At 38.8% G+C, this 27,591-nt stretch overlaps 1 protein-coding gene across 8 annotated transcripts in view; it reads left to right on the top strand.

Moving 5' to 3' along the window:
- LOC124606181 (protein abrupt-like) overlaps window positions 1–27,591 on the top strand; it is a 260,199-nt gene that overhangs the window by 77,092 nt on the left and 155,516 nt on the right. For 6 of the 8 annotated variants that reach the window (XR_006978697.1, XM_047138198.1, XM_047138173.1 and 3 more), the window contains exon 6: window positions 15,009–15,095. Coding sequence is in view for 7 of the 8 variants with exons in the window: in XM_047138198.1 (XP_046994154.1) it covers window positions 15,009–15,095 (87 nt within the window). In the remaining variant the exon portion in view is untranslated. Of the gene's footprint in view, window positions 1–15,008; window positions 15,096–15,295; window positions 16,026–27,591 lie in introns of those variants that run through there. The other 2 variants (XM_047138189.1, XM_047138181.1) reach the window with 2 other exon arrangements.

Genomic DNA, 27,591 nt, shown 5'->3' with positions numbered 1-27,591 from the left:
GTCGCTTTATAAAAAGGGAGAAAGGGATAATCAAGACAATTTTAGACGTGTTTCTATGCCATCAGTGTTTGCTAAAGTTATTGAAAAGGCTGTGTTTGTAAGAATAATTGATCATTTCATATCACACGATCTGCTATCATATGTGCAGTTTGTCTTTAGAAGTCACTTAACAACTGCTATATTCTCTTTTCTCTGTGAGGTACTGGATAGGTTAAATAAAATGTTTCGAATGCTAGACATGTTTTTTGATTTAACTAAGGTGTTTGATTGTGTTGAATGCAAAATATTGCTCCAGAAGTTGGACCATTACAGAATAAGTGGAGTTCACCTCTTACTTTAACAACAGACAGCAAAAGGTCATTATTCACAGTGTTGAGAATGGCTGTGATATGGGGTCTGAGTGGGTATGGTCAAATGGGGGGTACCCTAGGGATCAGTATTGGGGCCACACCTGTTCCTCATTTATATAAATGATCTGCCCTCTAGTATTAAGGATAACTCTAAAATATTTTTGTTTGCTGATGACATTAGCTTGGTAGTAAAGGATGTTGTGTGTGACATTGGCTCGGATTCAAGTAGTGCAGTTCATGACATAAGTTTATGGTTTGTATAAAATAAACTAATGCTGAATCACACTAAGACTCAGTTTTTACAGTTTCTAACACACAGTTCAACAAAGCCCAAAGTTTTAATTTCACAGAATGGGCATATAATTAGTGAAACTGAACAGTTCAGATTTCTTGGTGTTCAGATAGATAGTAAATTCTTGTGAAAAGCCCATGTCCAGGATGTTTTTCAAAGACTTAATGCTACCATTTTTACTATTCGAATGGTATCTGATGTAAATGATCATTTGACACAAAAATTAGTCTACTCAGCTTATTTTCATTCACTTAGGTTTTATGATATTATATTTTGGGGCAACTCTTCCCATTCTAAAAGGACATTTTCGGCTCAGAAGTGGGTGGTTCAGGCAATAAGTGGTGCAAGTTCGCGAACCTTTTGTTGACCCCTGTTCACTAGTGTGGGTCTTTTGAAATTGGCCTCTCAACATATATATTTTTTTAGTGTCATTTCTTGTTAACATATCAACTAATTCCAAAGAATAAGCAGCTTTAACTCTGTTAATACTCAGCAGAAATCCAACGTACATTTGGATCACACTGCCTTAACTCTTGTGCAGAAAGGTGTGCAGTATACTGCTGCATCCATTTTCAATAAGCTACCACAAGAATTCAAAAATCTTAGCAGTAATCCACGCACTTTCAAATTGAAACTCAAGAGTTTCCTCATGGGTCACTCCTCTCATATTACTTTTATGTTGTAATTGCATGTACTGTCATGTTCCATGACCTTGGAGATTTGCTCCTCAATTTGGTCCTATGGAACATGATGTGTAAGCAAATAAATAAAGTCAACGACTTGCAGTTGTATGTTATGAGATAATAAATGCCTATTCTATTCTATTGTGTTCTGTTTGACACAAAATTTGGTTGAGGTAAGGTAGTCATTGGTGTAATAATGAACTAGAAAATAAGAATTTGGGTGAACTACTATGAACAGCTTAGTGAAAGGATTGTCATAGTCAAACAGTGGAAAATCCAGGATGGAATAACAACGGTGGATAAGGATAGATCACTACGCACCAAATATGCGAGGCATCAAATGACATTTAAATGCAGATTAAGCTATCAGACAGAATCATCCCCCCCCCCCCTCTCTCTCTCTCTCTCTCTCTCTCTCTCACACACACACACACACACACACACACACACACACACACACATTGTTACTGTTGTCTCCGGATTTCCAGATCCAACATTTCACACTCCAACTCTTACATTGCAAGAAGTTTTAAGTTTTGCTATTTCTCATGATGTCATTGTCCTTGGAAAAATACTTTTTTTTTCTTCAAAATATTCTACAGAATGTCTTAAACACTTGATTCAGAGCTGTTGCTCTGTGCCATTTGTGACACGACGAGATTGACACACTGCGACAGCATGTCCACTACTTACCACTGTCTGCTCGAAACTGCTATTTTAATCATTTGCTGTTACATTTCTGCAGCTTTTGCAGTTCGCAGTTGCATATTTCTGAGCATTTTAAAACAAGTAGATAATATTTGCATCACTTTGTATCGTACCAAGATCTGACTGACTATTTGCGTGCAGTTTTTTTCATGTCGTAATTCATTGTAGGTAACTGCATGATATGCAAAAAGTATAAGGATGCTATCAATATTACTTGCTAGATCACTAATATATAACATGAAGAGAGAGAATCTCAACACACATCTGTAACACCCAGCTGATTTTACATTGGAATGGTGTAGTGATTAAGACAATGGACTCACCTTCTGGAAGACTAAGGCTCAAATACCTGTCCAGCTATCCAGATTTATGTTTCCTAAATCACAAAAGCTGGAAGTCAGAAAGGTTCCCTTTTTAGGGTGTGGTCAGTTTCTTTCCTTGTTGTTCCTCAGTCTGAGAATGTTCTTGCTATCTAATGATCACAAGCTTATCCTACCCCATCAGAAGCCAGGCCACCGGGTAAAGCAGGCCTGTCAATAACAACTCTGCTGCAAACAGTGAACAGCCTTTTATGTTGGTATGACCACCAGCTCGCTATCCTGTAGGATAAATGGTCACCACCAAACTGTTGTCAAGAACAAAGTTGACCACCAGGTGGCACAACATGCTACTGAGCACTAAGCACCACCAGCTCCATTTCAATTTCTGCTTCACAATCTGAGCCATCTGGATCCTTCCCTCCACCAACAGCTTCTCTGAACTACGCAAATGGGAGTTATCCTCACATCACATCCTCTACTTCCGTGATCGCCTTGTACTCAATCTCAGGTAACCCATTGTTTCCACACCATTCACCCAGGAGTTGTTTAGACTGCTACTCTAAACAACACCATGTCAGGGCATAGGTGAGTGAGTGAGTGAGAGAGAGAGAGAGAGAGAGAGAGAGAGAGAGTGTGTGTGTTACTTTAGCTCATCAAAGGATAACTCCGAAATCTTGCAAGTTTTCTTTCCTTTGTTGGTGCATATCAACAACTCAGCACTTCTGCTTTAACCCTAAAGCGTCACCATTTACAAGATCTTACCTACAACATTAATAATAAAAAATACAGAGTTTTGCTCTTCATTGCTGCACACACTAAGGATAACCACTGATGACTTCTGGGCCATGAAGGTAGTGCTATGCCCTTTGCATAACACTAGCCTCTTCGGACAATCTATTTCTGGGCCACTGACATTAAAGTATACTCCATGTCTCCTTCCTGTCATTCCCTTTGTCAAAGATATTACTACCATGCACTTTACTAGATCCTGAAATATGACTTCTTTGCAAAAGCAGTAAACCATGATCATGATAAAAATGTGACAGGTTGTTTTAGTTAACCCCTTCTGTTATTACCCACTGCTCTGAGTCCTCCAAGTAATCTTTACTTGTGTACTCTGCATTAGTTATGAAGAAGGCTTTAGCTACCTTTTGGAACAAATGTACTTAAGTAATGTTTTTGTGTTTCATTTTTTGGGCAATTTATTATACAGATTCATTCCCTGATGTATAATACTGTTTTGTGCTTTGTTTCTTTTTTCTTAGTCTGTGGTAATTGTAAGTTCATACTGACTCTTGTTCCATAATTATGAGTAGAACTAAAATTGGAACACTGCTCTGATAGGCACCACAGATTGTTATATGTACTCATGTGGTGCAGTGAGGATGCCCGGTTTTCTAAATAGCTCTTTACAAAGAGCCCGTCTACTGCTTATAATTATTATTCTTATGGTCCTTTCCTGCAGTTTAAAAACAGTGACAATGTTTCATGCCTTTGATCACCAGAAAAGACTCTCATAGCTAAGAACTGATTGTACATAGGAGTAGTATATCACGACAAGACAGTTGGCTGCTACAAATTGATGATAATACCCTAAGAACATGTAAAATACCGATGACATTCTTTTTGTCAGTGTCTTTGTGTCCTCATTCCACATTAATTGATACTCAATATTCATCCCTAAAACTTTTGTGCTTGTTACACAATCTGTAGATTCATCATCTATGGTTAATGTGACGAGTTGTTTTCTGTCTTTCTACTGATATGGTCTCTGTACATCTCCTTTGTGTTCAGTGCCAATTTATTATGTGCTGCCAAACCATAAACATCTGTTTTGCTTTCTATACTAGGAGCTCTGGCATTTTATCAGTGACCATGATGTTGTTGTCATCAGGAAAGAGAACATTTTCTCCGTGTCTGATACTATCTGGTAAACATTGATATAGATTAAAAACAGAACTGGAGCCAATACGCTACCCAGAGGAACGCCTGTGTTTATTTTTTAAAGGCCATCATATTCACCATTGACTGTAGATATTATTCATTTTCCAATTGCAATTTCGGAGTTTAAGCCATTTCCATGTGGTCCTGCAAAAGCTAAAAAAATACAAAAATGAATTACAGTGTGTATATACAGAACTGCATAAATATGTCATGCAGACAGAAGTACAATACGTGTGTATGTATTTCTTGTTTGACAGTTGTTTTGCAAAAAAATTATCAGCAGATGGGCGGACTATCTCTACCTTTTGCATCCTTTGTATCAGTTAAGACAGGAACCACTTGTTCGCTGTATTCCTCATAGCCAGTGCTTCTAGCTTGTTTAGCAATATTAAATGGTCAAACATATGAAAAGAGTTGGACAAGTCTAAGAACATGCCTGAAACAGTCATCCTTGTCAAAAGCTTCAAGTATCAATTTTGTGAACTCGGTAACAGCCGATCTTCTACTTTTTCCACTTCAGAAACCAAACTGTGCTTTGTTAAATATCAGGTAACTCATTAGTCGATCCTTCAGAATAGAGTAAATGATTTTTGGAAAACAAGACAGTAGTGAAACTGGCCAGTAGTTTTCAGTACTTTCTGCATTATCTTTCTTTTTACTAAAGGATAACTTGTGCATGCTTTAGGAACTCTGGAAAAATACCTGAATTGAAGGATTCATTTATTATCTTTGTTAATCAGATTTGTATGCGATCATACACCTCTTCAGAACAGAAACATTACTCTCATCTAAACCAGCTAACTTCTTGTTTTTTAATTTCTTTACTGTTTTCCCGATGTCTAGCTGTGTTGTGGGAAATGCAGTTACATGTTTCATAGATCATTTGAACGATTCTCTTATTGAAATGATGTGAAATGAGTCGGTTTACATGGTGTATATATACTTGATTGGTGTTAACATTAATGAACGCATTTTTTCATTACTGGTTTCATCCTCAGTACCTGTGTTAATATACTATTCTCCACATATTATTACATTTATTTTGGGCGTGAGACTCTTTCCAGAATGTAGGTTAATTTGTTAAAGAAAATGCCCACATCACCACTAGGTGAGTGGAACACACACACAGAATAATTTACTGCTTATAGGTGTCTAGCTTTGTTAGTTCAACAGCTGCCAATCAAAATGTTTATCCATACCAATTGCAATCAGATCATCTCTAGCTTTAAAATATGTGCCAACTCTGGTATAAATACAGTTCTACAGCAGCAACTAGCATGTTCACGTGATGACAACACTATATGCTGAAATTCACTATTACTACCCCAGTGCTCTGTAATGTATTCCACCACACTGGTCAAACATCGTAATTCAGCTCCAAGCTGGTGTATGTTATTTGTAATGAACTACATATTTTGGTGAATAATAGATACTTCCAAACAAATTTCTGTGGTGTTTGTGCACTCTGATGTGGAACAATCTATCTTCCGGACACACCATGAAAAAAATCCCTAAAGTGGTAGAGATAGTTATAGAAGAGTGGAACCTGTTGTTGTGGTTTATCCTAAAAGAGGCCCAGCCATTCTACCTGTTACAATAGGTGTTTGACCGTGTGTGGTCTCACACCCACCTGCAATACTCTCACTAATTAACTCCATCCTTTCCCTGTCCTGTTGAGGTACAGACCATATTTTGTGTAGCCCCACCTCCCAATAGTCCCCAGTGATACCAGTTTAGTGTGCACCCGATCAACAATTGTCAACGCCACCTCCTCATCTGTAGTGACTTGCCAAACACCAGTGCCAAGACAAGGCTGATTGTACCACTGGAACAGACCAGCCATGCCCCCATTGATGCCACCAGTTAGGGAAATTATCTTACTCAGGTCACCACCTATGTTGTATGCCCTGTCCCTACCCAGAGCTGTTCCCTGCCCCATCCATTATCACTACCTGATCCTCCTCTGTAAAATCCATACACAAAGGCCCTAAACCTGAACCTAGAACCAACTAGCCCAGCACATGGCTTGAAAATGCTGGTTACCTGATACCCTTCCCCTAACTTCTCCTGTAACTGTAGGCCTACATCTCATCCAGGACTGCTGCCAGCAGCAGTACTCACTCTTCCTAACATTTGTGCTCTTCCTAGCCTTCCTATATACGCATAGTGTCTGCTGCACATTCCCTACATCTACACCATCTTAGACTTTTGCCCCCCTCATCTCTGGCTGCTGGAACCTGATCACATCCTCCTGCTAGCCTACCTACCAACTGCCAGTTCCCAATCTCCCCCCCCCCCCCCCCCCTGGCCCTCCCCACCACTTATTTCTTTCGTCCTCACTAAGTCTGATCTTGATCCAAATGTGGCTGAAGAGCACAGAATTTACTTTCCTGCTCCTCTATCACACTATTATTGTTGCATATTTTACAGTTCCAGGAGATGGCCTCAGTGATGTTCCCATAGTTCTCGCAACTACATTCCCCAAGTGAAGCCACTTGCTGCTCCCACAGTGCGTCCCACTACTTACTTTCCTATGACAACTCCCACTGTTTCCACTCATGGTCAAACAAACATCTAAAAAAAAAACTGCAAAACTAAAGGTATACAATGAGATTTATTATGTTTACTTCACTATAGAAATAATGTAACATCTGATGACAATGTGTTGCCTTTGTTAGCAGTATGAGCTCTGTTATGTCGGATGTATATAAACAAAAATGTTAGACAGAAGTCACACATAACGGAAAGTCAAACATGCGATATTTCGTAAGTGTTGTGCAGAAATGCCAATTCTCCATTCGAGCAACAACAAAAAAGACACAAGTGCAGCTCCTCACAGCAAAAGGTATGTATAGATATACATGCAGATGTGTGCAGTTCATTGTAAGTGTTTAGTTCAGTATGTAAACTTAAATAAGACTATTGGAAAAACACTATATGGGCAAACCTTCAAGGCAATAACCACAAAATATACAGCAAAAGCTCTTAAAAATGTGGAAAAAAAAAACCGCGGATAACGATAAAAAATATCACCAAAACTTATGTTTTAATGAGTAGTATAATTGCACTTGTCGCTTGGCTACAATCTAGCCAAAAGTCTTTGTTGAAAGTCTCCTTTATAGGAATTTTGTGGTAGAGATTCTCAGCAATTTCCACTGAAATACTAAGACTATGATTTCCTGCACCAAGAAAAGGCTGCTTTCAAATTCTGGCAATGTGTCTTCACTGTTGATTTTAATGATCTGGTGCTATTTATAATACATATACATCTTTCTGAGTGATTTGTTATCTTGCTTTGGAGATGAAGCAGATACATGATGAAATGCTGAATTGGAATGTTCATAAAGTTGTGTTGATAACTACCATCCTATATTTCTCTTGTACCAATACTTTCGAAAATAGTTGAAATTGCTTGTACCAGCAAATTTGCCAATATTTCACCTGCAGTGAAACTCTGATAAATACTGGTATGTTTGCATATATATGCTTGAAGCACTCTTTTATGTTCTTCCAGTTGTACCATTCACATCAGGTGTTCTGTTTCTTGTTATGTGGAGAGCCATGAGAAGCTGATTTCTGTTATTGTACAGATGTTTATGAATAAAGCCTTATTTGTTACTTGGATTGGTTTTGTGTATTGCTTGGGTACTACACGACTGGCAACATGTTTGGAATGATTTCCATGTGTGCTGTCTCTCAAGTGCAGTTTCGTCAAGTTCATAGCTTATGGACACCGTACTACCGGCCATAATTGAGCAGCTTACTTTGGCAATGACCACTTTGTCGGCTTCCATTAACAGACAGGTACCATTCCACCGATCCGTCCACCCACCATGATTCATCTGAGGTTTGTAATCTTATGAAAAGAGACTAAGACAGAATTTTTTGGTTTTCAGCATGACAGACTTGAATTTGTGCTCTGTCTTCTTCGTCTCAAGGGTTCCATCTAAAGCTTGTCCCTGTGCAAGAACCGGCAATTCTGTCTCTTCTTCCTTTTTTTTTATCACATGAGGAGTTTCCTGTCCAACTACCATCGCAAATGAACACATCATAGTGACGTGAGTTGAATTCTACTGATGCCACAAGAAACCAAATCAGTCATAGATGGTCTGGGCAGCCAAACTTCATGGTCTTATCCATAAGTGTCAGTTCATTACTGGTTGTGCAGACTCTATGGTGCACACCACAATTATCTATTTAGCTCCAGACAATGAAGTGCGCAAGAAGATTTTATTCTATTGAAAACCTCCTTTTGGTGGAAGTTTTTCAAATAGCACAATCTTTTGAAGTTTCTCGAGCAGTGGGTGATCAAATTGAAGTGTGGGGCGTTGTGGTAGTAATGTCACAAGATGGGCCCACTAGGATGACAGATAGCTTTCATGAGGAAGCAGGAGTGGCGGCTGGGCTATTTGTGATGCTTGTCAGAAGAAAGGCCACATCGCCTCTGTGTGTCTTTCGCCAAAGGTTGCTCGGGGTTTGGACAAGGACCTTCACTGTTTGACTCTAATACTTCTGACTTCTACAAAGTTGTTTATTGAGTTAAGTGTTTTTTGCCAAGTGCTCTGGCTACAGGTTGACACAGGTGCTGCAGTGATGTCATTGAATTATCAAAATATTGCGAATTTGGGCTCACTTCCATTGACACCAATCACACGGAAGCTGGTCAGTTATAACAAACAGAACATTGCGCTGTTCGGACAATTTATGACACCTACCTCTTATAAGTCAGCGGTTCGTTCCATTGCATTTTTGGTGGTTGCGGTGCCGGCATTCAGAACTTGTTTGGGATGGACTCATTTCAGGCATTTGGATTTTCTGTCACTGACACAGTTCACCTTGTGTCCAGTTAGGTACTGTATTCTCAGTTGCAAACATTGTGTGAAGAGGAGTTGTTTTTGGAAGTTATAGGGTTTGCTACAAACTTTTCTGCTCAAATTTCTTTGAAATCCATGGTTTGGACTCATTTTTGTTGTGCATGTCCTGTTCCTGTCGCCATGAAAGCTCAGGTGAAAGCAGAATTGGACAGCCTTCAATCTCTAGGGGTGGTGCAACTTGTTATGGATAGTGAATGGTCATCTCTGCTGGTTGTAGTTCAGAAGCCATCAGGGAAACTTCGCCTGTGTGGTGACTTCAGTACTACTGTCAAAACATGTCGATTGCGGATACTTATCCTCTCCCTCGCCAGAAGGAACTGTTGGCGAAAATATTGGGTTGCCAGTACTTTTCTAAAATTGATTTGTCTGAAGCATATCTCCAGGTTCCTGTGGACAAAGAATCTTTGTGAATTATGGTTTTAAATACTCTTTTTGGTCTCTCTCAATATTTGTGCCTTCCGTTTGGTGTCACCAGCACCCCTGCTATTTTCCAATTATTTTTAGAACAATTGACTGTGCCTGTCCCAGGTTGCATTAATTATGTGGATTATATTGTTGTCTGGGCTCCTACACAGCTAATCACTTGAAAAAAATTGCGCACTTTGTTTTCTGTCTTACAATCTGTAAACCAACGGTGTAATATCGCGAAATCTTGGGTTTTTCAACCTTCTGTTGTGTATTTGGGTTCGAAGTCTAATGAGATGAGGTTTGCCCTCTTCCAGACCACATATCCCGTTACGTCTATGCCTCGCTCGTCCACAAAGGAGCTTAAGGCCTTCCTAGATAGCCTAATACTGTAAATTCAAGCAGGGGCGGCAACATTGAGCCACCTGTTGTATACCCTGTTATGCAACATTGTGCCTTTTTGCTGGAGCCCAGATTGCAAATGTTCTTTTCAAATGTTGAAATCCAAACTCCTCTTGGCACATTGTTTAGTTGTGTTCTCTCCGGACCAGCACATAGTTTTTGCTTATCAATCCAGCTCGGCAGTATTACTCTCATGGAAAAAGAGGCTCTTGTCATAGTCTATGCTCTCCGGAAATTTCATGTTTTTTTTCCCTCTATAGTTTCAAGTTACACCTTATTACTGACCATAAACCCTTCATTTCCTTGTTTAGCCTTCGCATTTCCTTTCCTTTTAAGGCAGCACGCCATCTACAGTTCTGAGTGCTGTTCTTGTCTCACTACAATTACTAATTCCATTTTCAACCTACTTGTAAACATGCCAATACGAATGCCTTGTCCCGCCTTGCTGTGGACTCTGATCCCAATTTTGGTTGCGAAGAATTGCTTTGCTTCCATCTTGATTTTGAAAATGCAGGCCACAGTCGAGAGTTTCCCAATTACCAGCTCATGCATGGCAACTGTTGCCCAATTCTACACCAGGTGGTTCAGTTTCTTCAACAGGGCTGGGCAGATAAATCGCCAGATTGGGCTTCATATCCCCTGTTTTGGGTGGTGTTTTGCTGTTGTTGACAAAAGACCTAGTCCCATTTTGGACAAAAGACCTCTCTCGCAGAGTAGTCATTCCCACTGCGTTACGGGCGAGGTTCTACGCCTTCTCCATTAGGGCCATTGGGGAGTTTTGTGCACTAAACTATTAGCTAGGAGACATGTTTTTTGGCCAAGGATTGGTGGCAAATTTGTTCATTTTGTCGTGGCTTGTGATCAATGTACCCAACAACAGGCAGCTCCCTGGGCATCCCTGTCCCCCTGTCCCACTCCCTGCCAGCCTTGGGAACACATTCCTGTAAACAATGAAAGTCTCTTCGTGAATTCCTGTTGACTCACGGTTGTGGATGCATTTTCCTGGTTTCCTTACATTCTCATGTTTGTTTCTACATTGGCGGAGGTCACAATTCTTACGCTTTTGATGATTTTTTTTCTATTGAGGGGTTGCCCTGTGCTGTAGTTTCTGATAATGGGCCCCAGTTCGTTTCTCACACCTTTCAGATGTTTTGTTCCTGTCATGGCATTCATCATGTCATGGCTCCCTCAACCAAACGGCAAGCCAAAATGACTAATGCATGCATTCAAGTCCCAAATGAAAAAGTTTGTTGTGGATTCTTCATCAGACGATGCCCTTCTCCGTTTTCTGAGCAACTCTTATCTTCGTGCCTACAGGGAGCTGAGCCAGACTAAGTTGCTTCACAGCTGGAAGCCATGCATGCTCCTCAACTTCTTGCCTGTGTTGCTCCTGCCACAGGTGGGTTCGTCCGTCTGCAGCCCACCAGGATCACCAGTGTGGGTGCGAGAGTTTGGTTGCTGGCTCAGGTGGATACCAGTCACCATTGTCCACTGCTAGGGTCCACCACTGGGGATGCTGTCTTTGTGATGTCCGTATGGCTGACAGGCTGGTGTCACGCCACTTCGATCAGTTGTGCCCCCCGTCACTACACCCTGCCCCACTGCCCATCACCTCGAGCCCGTTCTTGCCTGCTGTGGAGGCACCCCCGTCCCATTGGCTGCCTCCTCCATGTGTGGACCCCTCGGGTTCCAGCTTCCCAGTACTAGGCGCCAGTCTGTCTCCAGCCTTGGTCCATTGCTGCAGCCTGTTGTTCCAGTTGAGCCACCTCCATCGGCCCCCTCACCATCATCACCTCAACTGTCATCATCAGTAGGTCCAGCCCTGTCTCCCTCACATAGGGAACTGTTTGCTGATGATGATGCTCAGATGACTATGTCACCCTCCTCTCTAGTGCTGTCATAAGGCGCTGTACAAGTCCATTGCCCTCAGGGTTGCCCATGTCCAAGCACATTCTGGCACTGTGCTCTGGTGCCTACCTGGCACATCATGGCAACCGAGCGAGGTGGCGCAGTGGTTAGCACACTGGACTCGCATTCGGGAGGACGACGGTTCAATCCCGTCTCCGGCCATCCTGATTTAGGTTTTCCGTGATTTCCCTAAATCGTTTCAGGCAAATGCCGGGATGGCTCCTTTGAAAGGGCACGGCCGATTTCCTTCCCAATCCTTCCCTAACCCGAGCTTGCGCTCCGTCTCTAATGACCTCGTTGTCGACGGGACGTTAAACACTAACCACCACCACATCATGGCACCGGCTGCTGCCACTCCAGATCCAACAGATGCGTCTCTTGTTGGGCTGCTGGTGGCTTCTGCATTGCCTGGGCACCCAATTTGCATGAGGGAGAGGTGTGCTTTATCCTGCTACTAGTGAACACACACACACACACACACACACACACACGCACACACGCACGCTCTGTTCTCAGAGCTTGACTGTTTATAATTTATATTAAAGACCTGCCTAGTATTATGCCGTGGAAATCTGTTCTGTATGTTGTTGATACCAGTTTCATTGCAACTGCAAGTGACATAGAGGACCTAAAGGAGCAAAGCTGAGCCAACCATTCTAGTATCTGGCTTAAAGACAACGAATTAACTGTAACCAGAATAAAACTGAAAATGAAATTTTCAGATCATGCAGTACCGACAGTGACTGTAGAGCTGTTAAACTTCCCAGTGTACAGTGTTTCCTTCTGAATTAACCTGAAACCTACACACAGATCCTTTATACACTTACTTATCAAGAGTAATAGACCTGTTATATAAACATAGAGCATGTATGAGTGAAAACATGATGCTCAGCTCCTATGCATTGTTTTCATAGCCACATAACGTACTGCAGCTCCACGGGGGTAAAAAGAATTTTTATGTGGCAGAAAGAGGCTATCAAATTGTAGCAGGTGTTTTAAAAAACAATGTATCTTGTAGGGTGCTTTTCGAGATGTCATAAAAGTCCCATCAGTGTTTCTACTTAGTTGCCTAGTCTACACAGAAGAAAACAAAGAGAGCTATAAATTAAGGCAATCATTTCACTGTCACAATACATGTCACAAAGAAAAGATTGACCAACCCTTTACAAGACTAAGCAAAACTCACAATAACTTTAAATATCTTGGAGTAAAACTGTTAATGCACTGCCACCAGAAGCACATAGTGCCTCATTAAAAGCCACTTTCTATCCCATAGAGGAATTTTTTGATTGTACAAAAGATGATTTAAAATTTTAACTTAAACTCATTTATGTATGTACACAAATCCATCAGATCTAACCATTTTCTTTGTTAAAGATGTAGGAAAAGATAGATTGCTACTTACCGTAAAGAAGACATATCAAGTTGCAGACAGGCATGGTTAAAAGACACTCACATGAAGCTATTGACCACAGCCTTCATCAGAGAGAGAGAGAGAGAGAGAGAGAGAGAGAGAGAGAGAGAGAGAGAGAGAGATAATGCGCATGCGCGCGCGCGCGCGCGCGCGCGCGCGCGCACACACAGCAACTACACCTCACAGACACATGACTGCCAACTCTAGCATCTCGTGTGTGTGTGTGTGTGTGTGTGTGTGTGTTTGTTTATTGACGAAGGCTGTGGCCAAAAGCTACATGTGAGTGTATTTTTTAATTGTGCCTGTCTGCAACTTGATGCGTCTTCTTTATGGTAAGTAGCACTCTATCTTTTCCTACATTGCTGATATTCGTACCTGGAGTTTCCATTGTTTAATTTTCCTTATTATTATTATTGTTATTACACGTCTCATTATGTATTATTCAAGTTGCACTAACTATTAACATCAATAGCATGCAAAATGCTTGAAGATGAAATTAATAATCAAAAATCAAAAAAGTCTGAGGGCTTAAATGCCAGTAATGTGGCTGTCACTTTTATATAACCTTATCTACACAGAAAATATCATATTTCTCCTATTACAGAAGCTTGCGAAGAAACAGTAATAAAACAATGAAAGAGAGCTTGATAATGTTTCCATTTCTTAACTGGTAGTGTTTGACAAAGAAGTGTTTTGATTATTATATTTTGATTTATAGGTGTATTTTGTATAGCCTCCGACTAGCATAGCAGTTTTCCTTCTTGTGTATGCTCTTACCATATTCTTATTTGAGGGAAAGTATTGTACTTAATTCTGTAAAGCCTGTCAGTTATCATTAAGTGCAAATTATGCATATATATTAAAAAATAAAAGCTTTAGGAAGTTTGAAGTTGAGAAAATGTTCAGGTAGCCTAGAGAGAGAGAGAGAGAGAGAGAGAGAGAGGGGTGGGGGGGAGAGGAGGCAGGCATCCTCTAGTTCAGCAGAGCAGGTATCATTTTGGATATCCCGGTGGGGTCAGGGATTTTCTCTGCCTCGTGATGACTGGGTGTTGTGTGCTGTCCTTAGGTTAGTTAGGTTTAAGTAGTTCTAAGTTCCAGGGGACTGATGACCATAGATGTTAAGTCCCATAGTGCTCAGAGCCATCATTTTGGATAACTCACTTGTAATTCCCTAATTCCTGTTGTACTTTTCTCTTCCATGAAAATTGCCTCTTCTAAACACTTGCCACATGTGTGAACTGTGCAAATTTTTCCTGTGTAGAATTTTATTTTCATCTTACTTGACAGTGGCCCACCAAATAAGATAGTACAGTGATTAAGATGTTGGACTTTCTCTAAAGAAGATTGGGATTCAGATGCCAACTTTGGCCATCAAGATGTAGGTTTCCATGGTTTCCCTAAAGCAAATGTCCTGATTTATTCCTTTGAAAAGGCCATGATGATGTTCCTTTTACAATTCAGGCTTGTGTGCTGTCTCTAATGACTATGTGGTTGGTGAAACATTAAATTGTAATCTTTTTTCCTTATTATTGTAATCCATATCTCTAGTATACAGTAGCATTACAACATGGAGAAGGCCCATAACAACTTATCCCTCAGCCCTACACCGTTAAAATTATTTTTTATGGAAACATTTAATTTTATTTAAAGCAAATGTAGAGTTGCCCACCAGTACCTTATATTTGATAGGGAGTCTTATTATTTGCAGGTGGAATGGAGATGATTCCTGGAACATCCGCTGCACACAATTTCCTCTCAGACGTATCAACACTGCCACAGGAGCCAGCTTCACAAGGTAAGTACCCAAATAAGACTCTGTCCTGACAAACTTAGTGTTATGTTTGACCCTGAGGGATATCCTGCCTGCTTTCCTGTTTTACTTGCCCTTCTCCTCACCAGCCAACACTTCCTGTCCATTTTCCCATGCGGGTGTCCCGGGGGTGCGGTTTGCAGGCGGGAGAGCTCTGACACGGTTGCTTGTTGTGTGTGTTACAGCAGCTGACCACCGCAAACTGCACTCCCTGGACCCGCGGCCGTGCCCCATCTGCTACCGCATGTACAGTAACCTGTCGAACCTGCGCCAGCACCTGCGCCTCATCCACAACCCCCAGACCGTGGCGTGCCCCCTGTGTAGCAAGCCATTCAAGACAAAGCTGTACCTCAAGCGTCATCTCATGAGTTTCCACGAGCTGCTGTGTGGACCACCGAAACAACAGCAGCAGCCTCCACCACATGCTGTTCCTGCTACAGCAGCCAGCTCTGGTCTAGACTTCTTCCCTCCGCCACCACAGGTTGTTTTGTCTGAAGAGAAAGAGGAGTTTATTGGGGCCAATGGAGGTGGTGGTGGTGGTGGTAGTAGTAGTAGTAGTGCATCCAACTTTCGTGCACCACCACCTCCATTTGCCTCCCAGGACTCTACTGTTTTTTCTGTTGCTCCCACAGCCAATAAGCAACCTGCCAACTAGTGAAATTGTTGCCTTCAGAAGTGGCCCAGTTCTTTTTATTTCTAATACTGTTCATTATGTAATTAAAAAAATAATAGAGCATATTGTGTCCTCTGGATCATTTTCTCAGTCTGTGCTTAATGATAGATGATGTGTCAGAGGTTGATGATACTCCAGCTACTGTGTAGTATAATAGTGGTGCTCACTGTGCTGGTTGGTTCAGACCATGTCACTGTGGGGTTACTGATGTGCATAGTTGTGTAATAGGAGCCAGTTTTTTTTAATGTATCGTAAAAAAAAATGAAAGTGTGTAAAGAGTGCAGGGAGTAGTCTACCTACTTCCTGTTTTGTGCAATAAGCCTCTTGGCAACTTGTAATTGGTTATCCATCTTTGTATGCTTTACCATGTTTGGTTAAGATAAGAATTTTGTGTCTTGGAGCACTGCATGACTTGGTGCAAGTTCATGGGGCATTGTGAGGGTAATTTTTTTTTGTTAAATTTGTACCTATATACATTGAATTATGCACATAATCTGATGACTTGGATATATGAGTGTTGCCATAGGAGTAAGATTGAAAACTTTGGGATTGTCTTGAAGTTTACTCACTATACGAGTAATATTTTAGACTGAAACCAGTTTCCAGAAGTGCTTATACAAATTTTGTTTTGCCTCATCGTGTAACTATAGGAGAGAATAGTACAAGACTTGCAATTAAAGCAGCTTCAGTACTACAAGGTGTCTGGTTTGAGTTAATTTTACCAAAATTGGGGCAAAAATTACATGTCTTCTCTTCAGTTCTTCACAGTCTTTTGTAGTTTTCAGAATATTATTCCACAGTTTACATATTTTAGTGTAGATATGATTCTGGTGTTATTGGGAAATCTTAAGTAGCTCAGAATTGCTGGTTTTTTATTTGTTTGATATGTTTGTAACAGAGGAAGCCAAAACCAAGACCAATATGAGAAATGCATACCTGTGCATGTCTTGAATCCTCTTGTACTACAGATTGCAAAGTTCACGATTCTTCTCGTGTGATTTCTACCCAGCAGCAGGATCTTTTTGATCTCCATAAATAATAGATTTTTAATCATTTACACAGCATTGTTCTTGAATATAAGTGATGGATAAAAGTTAGTGAACTATTTGACTGAGTGGGATATGCAGTTCTTCGATAATCAAAGCCCAAGCAACTGGGAACTGACATGCATTGAGACTAGAAAATAATGCATTGATAATGGCTAGGCACTAGCCGAAATCTGGATTTGCCAAATAAAACATGCAAAAAAGGATGACTGATTGCTGTGCTCTATCATTTATAAATCTCTGCTTTAGTTGGTTTCAGTTACTGAATTTCAATATAGATCAGAATCAATGTAAAAGGCAGTTAAAGTAAATTGCTGTTGTGATATTTTCTTGGAGATCATGCGTCATATTTAGAGGCCTGCGTACGTAGAGTCATGTCACAGTTATTATCCATGGAACATGCAAGTAATTGTTGCATCTGATGTGAGAAACAGGGATCATAATTGTGAGTGTGTATAGATCAGAAAGTGAAACCCTGAGAACTACAGTTCCTTTGTTGGCAGCTATAGTGAAAAAGTGTAGATAGAAAAGGACATGTTAGGAGGGGTGCAAAGGAACTGGAATCCTTGCACCAGTGGGGAAGGCATATAAGAGACAAAAATAAGTCATTGTTATGTTATCCATGTTCAGTTTGTAGACGTTAGATCTTATCTGTACATATCTGCAATTATATCTGAAGAAACAATGAATGATTTTTTTTAAAAATCTTATCTATACAGATTTGAAGTTGCATCTGAAGAAACACTGACAGTAGTTATTTTAAAATACTGCATGCCATCTTTCTGCATTGTGTTATTGTACTTCCCTGTGAAGAAGTGTGTTATTTCAAAAGTTCAAAATTAATTTTTTTTATGTTGCATTCATAGCTGAGTCTATTTTAGCTGAACAGAAGTAGCTCTTTGAATGTCATCCTAATTAACACTTTATGCTCCTATTTTTGTTTTGAGAGTCTTACATTTCTTTGGTTCAGTTTTTCCTCATTTCATTTCTTTCCCTCTCCAGTATCCAGTTGTTAAGCAGTTAAATAGGGCCATAATTGATTCCACTAGTCCGCCTCTGGTAGCTGAGTGGTCAGCGCGATGGAATGTCATGCCTAATGGCCCGGGTTGGATTCCTGGCTGGGTCGGAGATTTTCTCCGCTCAGAGACTGGGTGTTGTGTTATCCTTATCAACAACATTTCACCCCCATCGTCACCCAAGTCGCCGAAGTGGCGTCAACTCGAAAGACTTGCACCAGGCGAACGGTCTACCCGACGGGAGGCCCTAGCCCCACGGCATTTCCATTTTATTGATTCCACCTTTTTTAAATTCAATTTGTGCTGTCAGTTTTGTCTTTCCTTGTGCAGGATTTAGATGTTTTCAACACATCCGAGCAGTTTTCATGTACTTCATCCCATTTGTTCCAACATGGACTTTGTTAGTTCATCCAGAAATTACGTTTTCCACTGTTTTTGTTCAGATGTAATTAAATGTAATTATTATCAGTACTAGATAATCACATCAAGTTTCTTTATCATCATCTCACTCTTAAAATATTTTTACTCTCTCTCTCTCTCTCTCTCTCTCTCTCTCTCTCTCTCTTCTCTCTCTCTCTCTCTCTCTCTCTCTCTCTCTCTCTCTCCCCATATGTGTGTGTTTGTTTCTCTGTCTCTGTATGTCTGCCTGCCTGTTGTTTTATTTATTTGCCTATCTTTCCAACAATAAACTGTGTAATGATCACTATGTTGTGAAGGCACCCATATTGCTTTCAGATTAATAGAAAATTATGTCCTCTGCTTCTTTAACTCATGTCTAGACAACTTGTAGTACTGAAGCAATCTTTGAGGAACTGGTTTTGAACAGGAGAGAGACTACTTGATTCATTACACTTCAGCTAGAACTATATTCATAATATTTTTTAATCTTTACTTTGATGGCATCAAAGGGAAGAGCCTTGTTATGCATATATTACAATATTATCTACAGATTTTATCTGTAGTATCCTTTGTGCAGGATTTCTGTTTTGTGGCAATTACTTTACACTGCAGATTAGACATCAGTGATGGTAGTGTAAATGACAGAGTGGTTCTTTTCGTGTTCATGTGGATAGAACATGAGACTAAAGAAAAGTGAAAAGATTTTTTTCTCTTTCACTTCGCAATAATATTTGCCTGGAAGACTGTGTAGAGGACAGACTACAGTATTAAGATGCTGTTATGTGTATCTGAGAGGAAAGAGGCTTGTATATTAACTAATATATGGAGCATAATTTATTTTTTATGCCTTTAGCAGTTATACAGTTCCACAGACATATCACAGGTGAAGCGGTGAGAGGTTCCTACATCTTTCACTGCTGGTGTATATTTTGTTTATTTCTACACACTAAACTGTTAACCTCATATCACAATAAAGGAAGCTTGGTCAGCTTTTTTGCAAGAAAAGTGGCCACAGATTTTCAAGCATTATTTTTTTGTGATGTCTTTTACTACTTACAGTTTGAAAGTTCTGTTGAACTGAGATTTTTATATAAACTGTTCATGACAATAGGCATTTGGCCACCTTGTCTTGCAAATCCTGGCCAAGCTTCGTCAACAGACAGGCTCAACTCAGGTTAATTGGTAGAATATACAGACTGTACATATACTATATTGCAAAGCATTACACGCTTAACATACAAGACTAAAACATTATGTTGTTCTGTTATGTCATAGGCATCAGTAGAGTTTATCAGATGTTTTAAAATGCTTTGGTATTAAATTGTATATTACAAGACTTATGGTACTGTGTGACAGATATTTGTACAATGCTGCTTGAAGGAGTTGATATTTTACCAAGAATTTAGCATCCTGTTTTCTTCACACCATTGTTTAAGTCTTAATTGATATGTTTACTTTCAGTGAATCTGACTATCCTCAGCAAACTCTAAACTTCCTTGTTCTTAAAGTCTAGGTACAATTGGACTAAAATGTGTTGTTACTGTTATTGTTCGGTAACTTCTATCATACCTAAGTGCATGTACTTAACAAGAGGCGTGCCTCAGCATAATGCTGCCAGTGTGCGTGCCTTTCTCTCAGATTTTGTCATAAGAAAGTGATAAAATCACATAGCTATTTGATGTACTATTACATGTACTTAATACTGGCTGTGCAATTGAATGGACTCCCCAAGTATTTGCTTCATAAGTTCCTTATAAACCTGTAGATTCAGTAACATACTCTGAAGTAACAGTTCTTTCAATGTGTAATTGTATGTAAGCTGAAGTAATCAATCTGAGACCAGTGTTGGCATTGAATAGTAGCCATGAATTTAATTTGCTTCCACAGACTGGATTGTATGCAGTTTATTAACTCAGGAAGAAAGTTCTGAAGAACTGAGCAGGAAGTCTAAACTAGTGCTTAAAATAAGGACTTAGGAATTGTGAAGCAAGTTAATATTATCTAAACCTACAATGAAATTTGCTACGCATATCCAAACAGTTTATTATGTTAGTACACAATAAAGCAATGAAAGCTGTGTTTACTCAGAGTGCTAATAGAGGACAATAGTAACAAGAGAAATGCAGTACCCCACGCAACTTGAAAATAGGTATTGCATGTTCTTGTTGTGTTACTGATCCAGGCTTCATTGATCAGTAGACATGACTTGTACAGCTGAATGATTAATCTTTTTCTGCTGCAGTGTGTTGTGTTTCTTTTTGGAAGAAATTTGTATGAACAAATTTTCATAATATGTGTGTGTGTGTGTGTGTGTGTGTGCGTGTGTGCGTGTGTGCGTGCGTGCGTGCGTGCGCGTGTGCGCGCGTGCGCGTAGAGAGAGAGAGAGAGAGAGAGAGAGAGAGAGAGAGAGAGAGAGAGAGAGATATTTCATGAATGTATGGATGCACTTGCTTGCATTTGCAGCAATGTGTGTTGTGTTAAAGAAAGTGTCTTGTTTTAGAAAACTGGCATTTGTGATTGGTTGTGACAAGTTATTGCATGAAATGATCATTTTTAGAATAATTTTGTTGAAATATTTATCTGAGTAATAAGGCTGATACTGTTTTCATACTAAATAACTTTTGTTTGTAAAATGTAGTATTAACTGTACACGATTCTCATGAGAAGTAAACTAATTAAATATGTTCCTCTGTGTATTGTTCAACAAGATGCTTAGATTGTTAATCGGTAGAAGTGTTCATAACAAACAAAATTTTCATTAAACTTTCAAATATTGTAGTAGTTTGATATTAAGTGATAGTTCATAAGCAATGGGAAGCAAAATCAGAAATAAGGAAGTTATTTATGGATTTCTTGTTGAGTACAATTAGAAGTAGCAGAAAAGGGTACACAAGCTCATCCTTAAAGTTGCATTTTGTCTCTGTGTAACTAACTACTTACTCCACCCTTTGCCCTCGTCCATTTCCCCCCCTCTCTCTCTTAAAGCTCTTGAGGTATTTGGAATCTGGTGGTTGCCATCCATTTTCAGTAATCATTTGTCAGATAATTTTGTTATTTGTTGTTGACAATATTGGTAGCTTTATGTTTGTTCACACAACTGAAGCATATACGGATAAAGTATAGTAACTACTTGAATTCCTCATTTTTCAAAGAGAGGAAGTTCATGTTTGCTTTAGTGTGTGTTGCTTGAATATTTCTGTTTTAGAAAGAAGCTTGGACTTTTTCATGCTATTTAACATGCTTCTCATGATGATCTGGTACGTTGGTTTCTTGTATTATTGTAGTGCTCTATTTGTGGAATCCTTATCTGATAAATTTTTCTTATAATTAACTTATATTCTGGTAGTTAAATGTGTATAACATCACATTTTGCCCCTATTGCTGTAGATAGTGGTTTTATATGCATTACTAACGACTGTGTTACAAATCAGATGTCTTTAGTAGACTTGCAGACTAGTCAGGATTTTGAGAAATGTAACTTAAGAGATCAATGAAAATGACTCACACACAGGCAGTCTGACAGTCTTTGCCATTACTTTACTGATAATTTTGCTATGATCGGAAAGTTTGGCCCAGAATTTAGTAACTCAAATCAGGCAAGTTGAGCATTTTTATAACAGTCTTGAAAACATATTGTAGGTGTTTTTCCAAATTATGTGGAATAAGAAATGATTTCCTGCAGCAAGTTATTGAATACTGAATTTTGATATTTTTGTTTTCTCTTGTTAAATGTGGCTTCTTTAAGCCAAAAATGTTTGATCTTCAGTTACCACTTGTGGCTTAGCAATCAATCGAAACTTTCTGAAAAGAGACAAATTTTATTTTCAGTTCTTGTGATATGCAGTTGAGGAAATATATTGTGAAGCAGAATTTAAATGTATTGCATGTAAAATGTGATTTGAGAGATTTCCATCATTTGTTACTGACATGTGGCATCTGAACATTTTAACTGTGCTTTTTATCATCTGCCTGCATGTCTATAATGATTAAAAATTGTCTTCTTGGAGAACCATGTGGATATTAAAAATGTATTGACATACACTGTGCAACAGTAGCAAACTTTTAACATCTATTTACCTTTGTGTGTCCTATTTACCTTAATGGACTGTAACAGTGCATGTTTTGTTTTTCAAAGCCCTTGTTGTCACTAAGTCATAAAGCCTCGAACACGAGATTCAAGTAACAATGAACTAACTAAAAAAGAATAGAGTGTAGCAACGTTAAAAAAAAAAAAAATGTAGCTACCTGTTTATAAGAGATGCTGGAAGTGGTGGCCATGAGCATCCAAGCCACTTCACAAGCAGTTTGACTAGAGATAATTAACTGGTACATGAAGCATACTGGTCTTTTGTTTGGGGCCGTTTTATATGCATAAAGAAAATAGATAAAAATCAAACACTAAGTGACATTTTGTCACGTATTTACAAGAATTGGATTTCAGAGTCATTACATAACAATGGATTGCTTCAGTGAAAACAGACAAAAAGTTTAAAATAAAACTCTTTCAGAATTGTAATTGGTATGTGCTAAACCATTGACATACGCTACTGTTGATGAATCAAAGCAAAGTGGTGCAGGGCTTAAGACACTGGAGTTGCATTCAGGAAGACTGGGGTTCACATACCCCCTCCAGTCATCCAGACATAAGTTTTCCATGGTTTTCGAAGTTTTGCATTACCAACCATGAATTCCATCTCTGTTGACCTCATCATTAATGGGACATTAAATTATATAATCTCCATTCCTTCATTGATGAAGAATCTGAGAAAATAGTCTGTCTGTAGAGGAATTTCGGTCTTTGTATATTTATTATTTCTATGGGCTTTTGTAAAAGCTTGCACTGATGTCGAAAAGACTGAATTATTTTTAATTAAGAAATTGGGACTGAGTGGTCCTCAATGGAAGTGGTGTTGGGAGTTGTTCCGGAAAAAGACAGGTGGTACTGAATGCCAGGTTCTCATTATTAGAAATTGTAACACGCAGTTGGCTGCTGGTGTGCAGAGTTTTGTGTCATTGCTATGGGAAAAGATGTTGTCAAGAGTTCTCCTGTTTAACTCTTCCCTTTCATTATCATCCATCATCTGCTTATTTAATTGGTCTTGCTTACACTAATGTGTAATCTTTCTTGCTGAGCCGCCATTATTAAATGAAAGCTGCATTGAGGAAAAAAAAAAAAATTATTTTTCTGCAACTGGCTTTTTAAAATGAGATACTTGGCTCTATTGGCAACTAACTCTTTTAAAATTTGATAGTGTTTCTTAAAATAGTGTAGCATTTTCATTGTCTGAATTACACTTCCCTTTTATTTTGAAAAAAACATTCTGCACTGACCATGACACAATCTCAAATGGAATTCTTACAGGGAAAAAACAGCAATTTAGGATTTTGTCTGTTTGTGGGTGTGGCTAAAGTTTCTTGTAGTGGTGGTACTATTGAAAATGTGCATCATTTTTTACTCCTGAAACAGCTGATGTCTTTTGTTTGGCATGAGCTAAATGAAATTATAATCATAAACAGCTGATTGTTGATGAACTTGTCGATTCAATACCAATATTGGTACTGTTTGTTTTAAATAAGTATCATTATTAATTCTAGGTGGTTGCTGCTTTTTACTTTTCTTTAGAACTAATGCATATCTTTACATAGCTGTGAGCTCATAATGTCTCAGTCTTTCGACAAAATTGCAGGAAGTAGTAGTTGTTATGTTTTACACAGAATGAGTGCAGATTTGTCTGTGTGTGCGTGTGTTGTGTTTTTCTTTTTTGCCGCTATGCTCTTAGTATGTGAAATACCTCAACTGCTGCAGTCACAGAACTACAATGGATTCTCTCTGAGACAAAGAAAGGAAGAGCATCTGAGTAGACAATCAAAGACACAAAACATGGGTTTCATGTGAAGTAACTCACCACAATAAAATGCCATTGTCTCTCATATAGAAAACGTGTGTGCAGTTTTTTGGTTGTGTACTTATAAAAAATGTTAGGCAAATCACAATAAAAGTTTCACCATTTTTGCTGGTATTTCTATGATCTGAAGTAAATAAATAAGTGTTGTGTGAATCTATGAGAGAGGATCTGAATGAAATCTCTGAATTTATGAAAGATCTAACAACTTTTGTGAAGGTGAGAAACGCATTAAATGAAACAATTCAGATGGCCATTTTGATGAAACAGCCCTAGCTATGCTGTGGTACATGTTCCAAGTGCATTAGTGTATCTGCTGTCCAGTCAAATCCTTTCTGCTGTGTAATTCTAATTTCAGAATTAGTTGATGTAACAGGCAATAACACACACACACAGTTCCCAATGCTTTACAAAGAATGTCTGTGTCTAACAAACTGTGGGTCTTTCGTTTCAGTAATATTACTCTAAAGTTTGTAGAAAATGTGGGTAAAAGGTTTGAGTATGTTGGGAGGTTTGCTATGATTTGTATTGCCTGGGTGCTAGGTAGGAAACCTTCATAGATATGTAGATATCTTGGAAGTATGGCTAGCCGCAGTGGCCGAGCGGTTCTAGGTGCTTTGGTCTGGAACCGTGCGACCACTACGGTCGCAGGTTTGAACCCTGCCTTGGGCATGAGTGTTTTATGTCCTTATGTTAATTAGGTTTAAGTTGTTCTAGGAGACTGCTGACCTCAGATGTTAAGTCCCGTAGTGCTCAGAGCCATTTGGAGGTATGATTTGCACACCGGTATCATTACACATCATTGCAGGTGTTGTATTTATAAATGTGATTTTGTATGTTCTCAGTTGACATTGTATCTTCTGAATGAAAGTTTAATTCTGCTAACTACCCTGACCCTGTGGTCAAATCATCCCCTACCACATCATTTATCCTAGGTATATTTAATCAGCAAGCAGGAGAATCCTTGTAAATTTTGGAAGAGTGGAAGGGGAGAGGTAATGATGAATTGAAGGTATAAATTGAGCTCTGAGATGTATTTACATGGATCAGTAGAAACATCATTGCTCATAAGGTTCAAATAAAAACTGGTTTGAAATACAGAGTTAATAATTTTTCAAGCAGTATTTGTTGGTATTTGTGGTGACTGAAAATACTCATGATTGAAAAAATAAGTATTGAATTGTGCACTTCAAAGATTTGGCAGGTTCTTTCTGTGGCAGCTTTACTGATACTGATCAGTTAGTAATTCTTTCGCTTAAGATCGAAATGTAGGCGCTCTCTCTCTCTCTCTCTCTCTCTCTCTCTCTCTCCCTCCCCCCCCCCCCCCCCCCTGCCCCCCCCCCTCTCTCTCTCTCGTGTGTGTGGGTGGGTGCACGCGCTCTCCTTATTGCAAAGTTTCAGCAATATTAGGAAAAGGATAGATTGCTACTTTTCTTAAAGATGGACAGGCACAGTAAAAATACTTACACGTTACAGCTTTCAGCCAAACACACACACACACACACACACACACACACACACACACACACATATTCACACAATGAAACATACCTCACCCACACGTGACCACAACTAATGGCAGCTCCAACCTGAAGTTTTTTGGTGTTAACACAGTATTTTTTCCCTGTACTGTATCTCTTCAGTAAACAGTTCAATTTCCATTCTAATGTCTCTGCAGACAGTGTATCAAAATCTTCATTCTTTCTTGATTTCCTATATTATGTTGAGGTAATTGTTAGAGAATTAAAGAGCCCATTTGTTTGTAAGTAGCCTCAGTACAAGATGTTTATATATTTTATCCCAGTATTTGTTCTGCTCTATATTGGAACAAGGTCTCAAAAAGCATCATAAGTAAAAAATGTACATTTTCAGTACAGTGGGATTACTGGCAGATGTTTACAAATAGTCAAAGTTTGATTGCTTGTTAAGCCATTCTCTCCTTTTGAGTGTAATACAGTGGGACATAATTTTTATATTTACCTCATTTCTGTAGGTGCACATTCACTGCAATGGAGCAGCATATCAGTTATTTTCGAAAAGGAATTCCAGATTTCTCCTGCATTTTTACTATACTAAACTGTGGTTGTTGCGTGGATTGTCCTTATATTTTGTGTAAGCACAAAATTATAAAAAAAAATGAAACATGAACTTTTAACAGTAAACTGAATATAAAATTTTGTAATGAATAGTGAGTTAGGCTTTCAAATGTCATGGAGAAAGAGCCTTTCTTTAAAGTGGATAAAAAATGAAACTTACGTTTGTTTATAACAGTGTGTTGTATTTATGGTAAAAATTAGTATGATAATGAAAAGATTGCTGCAGAATCATCATTTCTTTTTCCTGTATTACTTGTTCCATAATATTCTAGGGAGCACGTACTTGCCATATTTATAGGTTATGGTTTTATCTAATGCTTTGGAGACACTTGTGTAATTAATCTCAGATTTCAAATAACTGTTATTGTGTATATTTGTTGTTCTTCATGGTCAATTGATCTTAAGCGTCATCAAAATTTGCAGTAATAAAATTGCTACTTCTATTAAAAGTATTGTCAATTTGCATTGTAAATTGATTCTTACTGAATTAAAATTAGTGAAAATGCTCAATGTTTAAATTACTTGCAGAATGTCGTCCCTAGTGTGTAAAAAAAAAAGTGGGATTTCCACTGTCAACATCACAAAGATAACATTATAATAATCACTTTAATTTGATTTATATGATTTGAAATGTAGTTTGTACCATAGGAAGCTAATAGGTGTGCCAGTGTGTTCAGCCAGACCACAATAGCATGTAGTGAACAAAACAGTTTTATGAAATACGTCCCATACAAGATGTGTTGTAATGATAAGAAATGAACACTAATGTTCACTGTTTGCATATACAAACAACAGGGCATTGGAGTAGTTCTTTTTTAGACCTTCCTCAAGCCCAATCCATCTTGTCTTCACCTTCCAAACCCCATCATCCTCTCACTATTTCTGTTTCTTTACACTCACTGGACAAGATTTAATGGCTGCAAATGCAAAATTTTTATGGTGTGCTCTGACTTGATACAGCTTTGTGCTGAGTGTAGGAAAGATGGTAGTACCACATTTACAAATAGTAACACTCGTGCCATAAAGACAGAATTGAAATAAGGATTAATAATGTTTGACAGAGCACAAATTTATTAACTGTTGACAGTGGAACAGTTGTATCATGGTTCACACTATATATTATGAATTTCCTACATTTTAGGTTGTGACTTCTACATTTCTGAGCAATGGCAGAAAAACAGAATGGAGAAAATTGAGAACTAGTAGGTACAAGAAATGAAATGAGGAAAAAAAAATTCTTGAGCCCCATTTTAGAACATTGTCCAAACTAACACTTATTAGTTACTCAGTAGACAGTTGAGGGAATATTATACACAGCCAGAAAGAAGGCAACACTCTCAATGACAAG

Source organism: Schistocerca americana, chromosome 1 (genome assembly GCF_021461395.2).
Source record: "Schistocerca americana isolate TAMUIC-IGC-003095 chromosome 1, iqSchAmer2.1, whole genome shotgun sequence".
NCBI lineage: Eukaryota > Metazoa > Arthropoda > Insecta > Orthoptera > Acrididae > Schistocerca > Schistocerca americana.
This window is presented reverse-complemented; position numbering and strand designations above follow the sequence as displayed.